Source organism: Phascolarctos cinereus, unplaced genomic scaffold (genome assembly GCF_003287225.1).
Source record: "Phascolarctos cinereus isolate Bilbo 61053 unplaced genomic scaffold, phaCin_HiC Scaffold_2;HRSCAF=192, whole genome shotgun sequence".
NCBI lineage: Eukaryota > Metazoa > Chordata > Mammalia > Diprotodontia > Phascolarctidae > Phascolarctos > Phascolarctos cinereus.
In genome coordinates, this window is record NW_027555625.1 from 313,633,335 (window position 1) to 313,643,308 (window position 9,974).

Sequence of the window (9,974 nt, forward strand, 5' to 3'; positions counted from 1 at the left end):
CCTGCCCCTGCCACATCCTGGCTGGGTAACTCTGGGCAAGTCACAATCTCTCAGTGCCCCTAGGAGACTCCTCAAGACCATAAGCTGCAGAGAAGATGACAGTCTATAATGGCTTTACTCTCAGGAAGTTCCCAGGTTCCATCAAAAAAGAACGTATTGGCTCTTCGAACAGTACTTGTACAGCCGACCTCATGGAGTGATTGTTAAGCCTTAAAGAGCTAGATCAGTAGAAGCTGTCATTATTATTCATGAGGCTCCAGCTAGGCCTCCTCCACCTACAGGCAGTTCCAGGTCACCCTAGCCTCCTCATATCCCCCTGACATTTAGGAAACATGGCCTTTCTCTGAGGAGCTGGTTTCAAGCCAGGGAAAAAGTGGTGGGGTGAGGTGGGCCAAGGAAACCATATGGAGAAATGGAAGTATTTTAAAAATGTCCTTTATTAGTCAAAAGACAAAAATAGAAGCTGCATATCATGTCCTTGCCCCATAGAGTCAATTGGAGGTCCCAAGGGAACTCAGGAAGCAGGTGTCCAGGCACTGGAGCAGGCCCCTGGGGAGAGGGCCTGGTTCTCAGACCGAACTCTTTAACTGGCTCTGAAATCACACAGCCTGAAGGAATGTTGAACTGGTATTTGGGGACAGGGAAGGGAAAACACAGTTCCCAGAATCAGTAAGCTGAGGGCCTCTCTTGGAGGCTGAGAAGAAGTCCTTCATACTCCCCTTCCCTGGTCCACCATCAGCTGCCTGGGCATACAATTCCTCATAAGCCTCGGAGCTCTGGAACCAAGGACTGGATCTGATACCTGAGATGACTGCTTCTCACCCAGTCCCATCCCCCCACTCCCAAACATAGACCTTCCAGTCTGCCCTGGATAATGCCTTCTTCCCAGTGTTCCCACTCCAAGTGAGGCCTCTGCTATTGTTTTCTTACTGGCTGGCTGGTGGCCCAGCTCTCCCTCCAGCATCTTTCCTCAGCACTCTGAGTCCCCAGGGGAAGGGCCACGAGGGGGCCTTCTGGCGACTCAATTCAGGAAGCTACGGCAACAGCATGATTTCTAGGTGTCTGTACACTACCGGCTATGTACATATGACAATATGTGCACTACTATGCAGTATATGTTTGGCCTGAGTTTGCCACATGCGTGTACCAACCTCCACATACATTAGTGTACGCACATACTAGCATGTGTGTATGTCAACTGTGTGCAGTAGGTAACAATCATGTACACACACACACACATGCCTCCCATCTTTTCCACCGTTAAGGCACTTGAGTGGGGTTTGGCTTGATTCAAAGAGGAAGGTGGGGAGTTTCCATGAGGCTCGAGCTGCCCCCAGCCAGTGGGGCCAGTCAGGGTTAGGGCAGAGGAGATGCCCTCCTGGCCTAACTATATAGCTCCTCCTCAGTTTCCTGCCTGGCCTCCTCCTCCCTGGGGTCTTGGCTGTCTGGCACCACTTGCTCTGTCCCCCATACTCCAGGTTCCTCAGAGGGATCCCTCCCTCCCTGCAACCAGGGATGCAGCAAAATGCCCTGGGCGGTCAGCCTCTCACTGGGCTCCCGCCTGAGCAGGCAGCGCACAAGGCAGCGGGCACGGGTTGAGAGGCCCTCAGGGAGGGAAAAGGCGCCCCTTCGGATCTTGCCAAATAGTAGGGCAGGGGCTGTGTCCTGGAATGGGTAGCGGCCAGCCAACATGGTGTACAGTGCCACACCCAGGCTCCACACATCAGCTGCCTTGCCCGAATACGAGTCCCGGGAGGTGAGGATCTCAGGCCCCACGTAGGCTGGACAGCCATGCTTATCCCATAGGGAGTCATCTGGCCCTGTTAGCAGACAGGAGTCTTCCAGATTCTCCAGAGCCAGCTTTGTCCTAGGTTACAGGGGAGAAAAAAAGAGGAAGCCAAGTCACTAATTGTTCGCTTCCTTCTGGGCCCCGGCTCCCTTATCATCATAATAAGAAGGTTGCTTTCCCTCTAAGATTATGTTCCATCTTTCCATTTTCCATATTTTCCATTTTGGAGGCAGCTAGGTGGTACAGCAGAAAGAACACTGGGCCTGAAGTCAGGAAAACCTGAATTCAAATCTAGGCTCAGACAAGCCCTAGCTATGTGAACCTGGGCAAGGCATTTAACCTCAGTTTCCCTCAGTTTCTTCATCTGTAAAATCGGAGGGGAATAATAGCACATATCTTCCAGAGTTACTATGAAGATCAAATTAGATAATAATTGTAAAGCACTTAGCACAATGCCTGGCACTCAGTAAACGCTACACATACATTAGTTATTATTACTATTATCTATTCTATATGTATCTTATATGTACCAAGTTATTTGCATGTTGTCTCCCCACTAGAATGTAAGCTCCTTAAGGGCAGGGAGCCTGCTTTTGCCTTTTGTTGCACCCCCAGAACTTGGCACAGTGCCTGGAACGTAGTAAGAGCTTAATAAATGTTTATTGACTGACTGACTGGTCTCGTAAGTTTCCCTTCAGCTTTGACAGTCTATGTTCTATGGTCCCTTCATTCCAACACACACTTATTATGAGCTAACATCTTGCGTTCTATGATTCCTGGCTGCAAGGGGCATGAGGGGAGTAAGGCCACTGTGGCCATCTCTATAACCTGGATACAAACTATTTGCCAGGAGGAATTGTTTCATTCATTATATTTGTATTCCCAGCACCTAGTATACAGTAGATCCTCAATGAACAATTTTCCATTGATGAATTGATAGATATAAGCCAAACCTGAGGCTGAATGATTATCAATCCCAGTTTCTTTGATGGGGGGAGTAGGGGGTGTTCTGGGTTGGGGTGCTTGCTTTCAGGCACTCACCTCTCCTGGTTGACAAAGACAAACTTCCTCAGCTTGAGGTCTCGCAAGACCAGATTGTGCTGGTGGCAATGGGCCACAGCTTGAGCCATCTGGAGGAAGAGTGAGGCTGCCTCCCGCTCGGGGACCCGTCTTCGCTCCCTCACATAGCTGTGCATGTCACCATATGCCCTTGGGAAGAATACATAGACATGGTGCTTGCCCAAGACTGCCTCAGCCACAGGAGCTACATGAGGGTGTCGGGGTAGGTGGGCATAGGGAGACAACAACTCTTGATAGGAACTGGCTGGATGCACCTAGAAAAGGAAGGTTGGGATTAGTTGCAATTCCAATGATGTGCACCAGGGGCCAGCACCCACCAGCACAGCCCAGCAGGTCCTATGCAAGTTTGGCGTCAACAAGCTAAGGAAATATCGAATCCTGGACTATTGAGGATGGAAGTGATTCTAGAAAGTCATCTACCCCAAACCCTTTTACATAGGGGAAAATGGTTGCCCAGAGAGAATTGACTTGTCCAAGGTCACACTAGCAGTCAGCAGCAGAACTGGGTCTCATATGTCAATGAGCAGGGGCAAGATGAACCCAAATAACAGATAATCTTTTAAAACAGGCATCTTTGTGTCATGGACCCCTTTGGCAGTCTAGTAAAGCCTACGGACCTCTACTCAAAATAATAGTGGGGTTTTTTCATCATAACTGAAGGAAATACTAAATTTCATTTAGAGGCTAGTGTATAAAAGATATAATTTTTTTCCCATCCAAGTTTACAGATCCCCTGAAATCTATCTCACACCAGGTTAAAGAACCGCTGATCTGAAAAAAGAACGGTAATGGTAATGGAGTGCCATCTTCCAACTCGGGCAAGGATGGGCTGTATGACCTTGGAGAAGTCACTAGCCAGAGTGTGGGGGCTTCCTGATAGGCACAAGCTGGGTACCTCTAAGGGCAGCTATTAGCCAGGCCCTCTGGAGCTCTATTTTCTCCTTTGTAAAAGGAGCAGGTTGGACTAGAGCAGGAGTTCTTAGCTTGTTTTGTGTTATGGAGAAGTCTGGTGAAGTTGAACAATTCCTTCTCAGAAAAATAATTTAAATCCATAAAATAAAAATACCTGGGATTACAAAAGAAACCAATTATACCAATTATGTTGAACTACCATTATAAATTTTATTTAAAGTTCATGGATCCCAGGTTAAGAATCCCTATCCCAGATAAATTCTGAGAGCCCTTTCAGCACTAAATCTTCTGAACCTTAGCAGGCCCTGAGCCCTAGACACAGAAACATTCATGTTCTATGTTCTAAAGCCCACTGAAGCCCTGACATACTACGGTCTAAGATCTTCAAAGTGGAAACTGGATGATGTCTTATTAAGACTGCTGTGGAGAGGTACAGACTGGACTAGAGTAGATGATCTCTGAGGTCCCTTCTAAGTCAGAGAATCTACGGTCCATGCGAGGTCCTTTAGAGCTCTGACATCCTATGTCCTAACTAGGAGGGAAGGGAATAAGCATTTATATAGGGGCTACTAGGTGTCAGGCACTGTGTTATTGTTGTCATTTCAGGCATGACACAATTATTTGGGGTTTTCTTGGCAAAGATACTGAAGTGGTTTGCCATTTCCTTCTTCAGCTTGTTTTTATAGCTGAGGAAACTGAGGCAAACAGAGGTAAGTGATTTGCACAGGGTCATACAGTTAGTAAGTGTCTGAAAGGGCATTTGAACTCAAGTCCTCTTGACTCTAGATCCTGGTGCTCTATTACTGAGCCACCTAGCTGCCCTTTTACAACGATTTCATTTTATCCTCAATAAACCTGTGAAGTAGGTGCTCTTATTATCCCCATCTTATAGTTGAAGAAGCTGAGGCAGACAGCGGTTAAATTATTTGCCCAGGGTCAGACAGCTAGACAGTGTCTGAGGTCAGATTTGAATTGAGGTCTCCCTGACTCCAGGCCCAGCATCCTAACCATTGTGCCACCAGCTACCTCTAAGGGTATGTTTCTGGTATGCCCAGAAACACTGCCTGTTCTATAGTCCAATGAGCCAAATTCTAGGATCTGAAGATGGGAACGTCCAGAGACAGCTCTCTGTCTTCCTGACATTCCTGAAATTCTCTGGGTTCCTCCAGATTCCATACCCTAAGGGCAATCTAAGGGCCAGCAGGCAACAGGCTAGAAGTTGGCACCTGAACCGTTGTTGTTGTACACCACGCCCCTCATGCCACTACCTCCTGTCCCCACCATACCGCCTAGCTCTCCAACAGGACATTCTCTGCTCCCACCCTCTGGTGCTGTGGAAGAAGTGGTGATACAAGCTGAGGGGTTGGGGAAGGGTGGCTCATACCTTACACGTGTATTCTGTGTTTGTGGGGCAATGCACTGCCCGGTAGGCCCTGCCACCTTCCTGGGCCTCTAGGAGGATGTAGGGCCCCAACCTAGAAAAGGTAGCAGGAGCATCAGAGGTGGGCTCTGGTGGCCTGATGAGGGGCTGCTGGCAGGGGGCTGGGCAAAGCTGAGGGTCTCGATGGGCTCGCTTCAGGGGGGGCTGCTCTGGAACTGAGTCATCATTGTCATCATCATCAAATTCCAGCTGCTTTTTCCTCCGGGGAGAATCCATAGAAAGTGTCATTGGAGTGAGGTTCATCTAGGGACAAGAAGGTGAAGAGACTTTAAAAGGGGACAGGAAATGAGGGTTCCTAGGGATCCCCAGGGCATCTCAGGCTGTCACCTATGGAGTCCCTGGATTTAGAGTCAGGGAACCTGAGTTCAAATCTCGGCTCTCCTATTTAATACCTCTGTGATCCTGCACACATCAGTTAAACTCTTGGTCTCAGTTTCCTCATCTGAATAATACCTTTCAGCTTTCAACGACAGTATGTACCTATAAACAGAATCTATTGTATGGGTCAAGAGTAAAGAACACAGTAAAGGACATCATGTGACATTTTGGAATGGAACAGAAAATAATCAGTGCTGGAAGAGATCTTAGAACATAGATCATGGGATGTCAGAAGTAGAATGGAGCTTAAGCCAGAATGCTAAAGCTGGAAAGGGCCATTTTATGAAGGAGAAAAGTGAGGTTCAGAAAGAAAGAGATTTGTCCAAGAGCACAGCAAATAAGCAAAAATCAAGGCTAAAACTTCAAAACTATGAGGTAGCCTATTTAAGTATTATTGGTATCTCAGGAAAGGCAGCTAGGTGGCTCAGTGGCTAGAGTTCTGGGCTTGCAGTCAAGAAGATGGAGTTCAAGTGCAGTCTGAGACAGTTAGTAGCTGTGTGACCCCGAGGAAGTCACTTAACCTCAATTTGCCCCAACCCACATGAGAAGGAAACGGCAAACCACTCCAGTATCTTTGCCAAGAAAACTCCATGAACAGCATTGGCATGTTCATGCTATGGTCCACAGAGTCACAAAAAGCTGGACATGACTGAACAACAGGGGCCAGCTGTGGAGTCACAAAGACCTAGTTTCAAGTCCTGGGTCTGACACATAGTGGCTGTATGAGCGTGGGGAAGTAAGTCACTTCACTTTCCAGTGCCCGGGCAATTCTGAGACAATAGGTTCCAGGAGATTTGCTGATTTTCATTGGTAGATAGTTTCCATGGATTCCTTCTCAGCCAAGGTGAGGTCCAAATGCATGATTCCATCAAGCACCATGTAAACAAAGGCAGGTAGACAACCAAGAGAACTCAGCATGTTCAGGGGCCGGGCCGAGTGAGGGTCCATGGGGGGGGTGTCTTGGATTTAAACCTTTCTGGGGCCAGATCACAGCTGTAGAGCCCCAGGGGACCTCAGAGGTCAATGAGCCCAATTCTCTCATTTTACAGATGAGCACACTGAGGCCCAAGAATTGAAGTAACTTGTCCAAAGTCACATAGGAATCGAGTGGCAGAGGCAAGACACAAACCTAGCTCCACTAGACTCCAAATCCAACACACACCGAACCTTTCCCAGGTGCATGTCAAAGGCGAGGCTTGTCCTCTAAATGTGACCATCCCAGTTTCACAGGATCCTCAGCTCTCTGAGGTAGATGAGACACAAATCATTCTCCAGCTGATAGATGGAGACAGTGACAGCCAGAAAAGGGAAATGACTCAATCAGGTCACAAAGCAAGTTATTGGCAGAGAGTGGCTTGAAACCCAGGTGTCTGAACCCCAGCCCTTTTCATGCTCCCCCACGGTCCCTTCATGCTCCTCACAGGGGCTCAGGGTGGGGCTGTTGCTCTTAGCCTGGACAGAAATCAACGTCAGGTGCCTCCTAGGGGAAGAGCCTATTCTTTCTCTGGTCCGAGATGGCTTCCAGGAAGCCATCCTATCTTTCTTGACATCCTCTCCTATTCTCTTAGCCAGCGTTTTTCTTTCCTGCTGTAAGTCAATGTCAGGTATTCAGTTTTAGAGCCCTGAGAATCAACAAACATACAACACAGCTTTTACAGCATGACTCAATACATGAATTCATCCTTTCTCTTCCCTCCCCACCCTGGCAAATGAGCCCCAGTCACACACCTAAGTGACCCTTTCCCCTAGGTGGTACACTGGAAAGAGTACTGGTCCTGTAGTCAGGAAGACAAGTTCAAATCCACTTTCTCCCTAGCTGTGTGACCTTGTGTAAACCATTTAACTGCTGTCTGCCTCAGTTTCTTCCATTGTAAAATGGGGATAAGAATAGCACCTACCTCCCAGGTTGTTATGAGGAGCAAATGAGATAATTACTTGTGAAGTACTTAGCACAGTGCCTGGCACATAATAAGCAGTTAAATAAATGCTTATACTTATTGTGTTCCTTCCATCAAAAACTTTCAAGACACATATGCACCCCAGAAAAACACCTATGTGATTTTTAGTATGTCACTTAAAGTCTCTGTGTCTCAGTTTCTTCATCTGTAAAATAAGGCAATGGAACTAAATGATCTGTAAGTAGCTCAAAACCTGATACTTATGATACCACAAATATACAAGAAGATTGATAGACACACCAGGCAGAACCACCTCCTCCCCCAATATATTTTTCATATACATGGATGTGATAGTTAGGGCATAGCCTGACACATTGGAAAGACAAAACACACACACACACACACACACACACACACACACCCACCATGAATAAACAGACAAGAAGCTAGGACAGACAAATTCAATCCCCCCAAAGACGCATACTTCAGACAGTCATACCCAGGAACCTCTCTTGGGGATGGGGGAGGGGGGAGATGATGTCTCCCTGGCAACGGGCAGCCAGTACTCCGGTGAGACCGGAAGCTATGTGCCCCTGGGGCATGTGCCAAGGGTGGGAGTGGCCAGCTGTAGCTTGGAAACAGTGAGGGCTGTGGGCATCACAAGGGTTGGATCAGCTTCAGAAGGCCCCATCTGGTATCCCCTACTGCCTGCGCTCAGCCCCTCATAGCCCTGTGGAAAGTCATTAGTGTTGGACACGATAAACCTGGCCCCTCAGCAGAAAGGGAGTTGACTACTGTGGTGGAAAAAACACTTATTTGAATTCAGAGGACCTGGTTTCTTAGCTCCATGTTGAAATTTACTAGCTTAAATTTAGATAAGTCACTTTTCCTCTATGCCTCAGTTACCCCTTCTGTATAACGGAGACAAAATCCTAGCAGTAGTTAGGGTTTTATCAAGGAAAAGGCCTTTTAAACCATAGAACACTAGAGAGTGTACGTTGTTATTGTTCTTAATTTGAGGCACAAGGCATAGTGATCACGGTAGGCTGGTGGAATGGATGCTGGATATGGACCTGGGTTCACATCTTAATTTTGTCACTACTTGTAATGAAAGTCACTTCATCTCTCTAAATCAAGATGATTGGATTAGGTGACCTCTGGGGTCCTTTCCAGCTCCAAGTCTATGACTAGCTGCACTTGGCCCTCATACCCAGTCTACACAGGAAACACATATAACCTCACCACACTTCTGCCGACACACGTCACAGGGATGATGACACACTTCAGGCACCAGAGCTCTGAGGCATCGGGGCCAGGCACCCACCGACACAACTTCCACCCGGGCCCTGACACACCCGAGTCCCGGTGATCCAAACGCTGACACATGGACACACACACACACACACACACACACACACACACACACTCCTCTTTGGTGACATTCTCACCCCTGTCTCCATACGCAGAATACAACCTGATCACTACAACTTTCTTGCCTGTCCACCATGGAAACACACACAAGAAGCCCCCCGCCCCCCCCCCCCCAAACAGCCTCCTCTCCGCTGCTCTCTGGCCTGCCCTCGCAACAAAAACAAAACACAAAGAACTTCGACACTGGTCGACCTCATTACCCGCGCTCCAAACCATAGCTCTCCGCCACTGGCCCCTACACAACTCCCTCAGGCTGCCCCCCGGCTGCTAGCTAGTACATACACGAAACACAACAAAGACCCACAACTCCCCAGCCTCAGCCCTATACGGACACGCAGCCCAAGCCACTCTCCCATCCCGTACGGTAGCCAGGCAGACTTATGAGCAACGCAGAGACTCGGGACACCCCGACCTCCCTCCGTCTCTGCGCCGGGTCTCCCTCCACCCCGCGGGTCTACCTTGCTGTCGAGGTCAGGGGGCTCATTTGCTTGGGTCCGGCTGGCTGGGGCTGGGGTTGGGGCTGGGCTCAGAGAGCCCACCGCCCCTGCATGTTTGAGCCGCTGTCCCGTCAGTGCGGAGCCTCTGCAACTGGCTCTACAAGTGTATGGGCTGCCTCGGCAGATGCCGGGCCCAGCCACCGGCCTGGGGTGATGTAAAGCTGAGCTAATCTCGGGCCCCAGCCTCCCCCACCCCTCCCGCCCCCCCGCGGCGCCGGACGCGTCCCGCCCCGCCCCCTGATTGCAACATCCCCCTAGCCCCGCCCTTCTGGCCTAGGGCTCACATCCGCGCAGGGAAAGGGCAACCTCCCGACCCCTCACACCCGCACACACTACCACTGCGCCAGTCGGCACCCAGGAATCTGAGAGTGAAGATTTGTTGTCCTGGTGGCCCAGTGTACCCCAACCCCGAGCCCACCGGGGACCAGCAGGAGGAATCCCCATCTCTCCTATGACTATTGTTCCAAGACAGCAGGTGCATTGGGATAGGAGGCAAGACACCTGGTTTAAGTCCTCCCTGCAGTAAGACCTTGGCAAAATCACTTCCC

The 9,974-nt window shown here is 49.1% G+C and overlaps 1 protein-coding gene across 1 annotated transcript; it reads right to left on the reverse strand.

Moving 5' to 3' along the window:
• Positions 1 to 419: 419 nt before the first annotated feature.
• On the reverse strand, positions 420 to 9,614 carry TRIB3 (tribbles pseudokinase 3). Its single transcript, XM_020990678.2, has 4 exons — positions 9,388 to 9,614; positions 5,166 to 5,465; positions 2,831 to 3,123; positions 420 to 1,867 (listed from the first exon to the last, which is right to left on the reverse strand). The coding sequence occupies exons 2-4, from the start codon at positions 5,463 to 5,465 to the stop codon at positions 1,384 to 1,386; spliced, it is 1,077 nt and encodes a 358-aa protein (XP_020846337.1). The 5' UTR covers positions 9,388 to 9,614; the 3' UTR covers positions 420 to 1,383.
• Between the last annotated feature and the right edge of the window lie 360 nt (positions 9,615 to 9,974).

Excerpts from the sequence above, each read along its gene's own strand:
- TRIB3 (XM_020990678.2), bottom strand. The coding sequence starts at position 5,465 with ATGAACCTCACTCCAATGACACTTTCTATGGATTCTCCCCGGAGGAAA. Across the intron at positions 3,124-5,165 it reads ACACAGAATACACGTGTAAG|GTGCATCCAGCCAGTTCCTA; the intron begins GTATGAGCCACC and ends TTCCTTTTCTAG. Across the intron at positions 1,868-2,830 it reads GTCTTTGTCAACCAGGAGAG|GACAAAGCTGGCTCTGGAGA; the intron begins GTGAGTGCCTGA and ends CCTGTAACCTAG.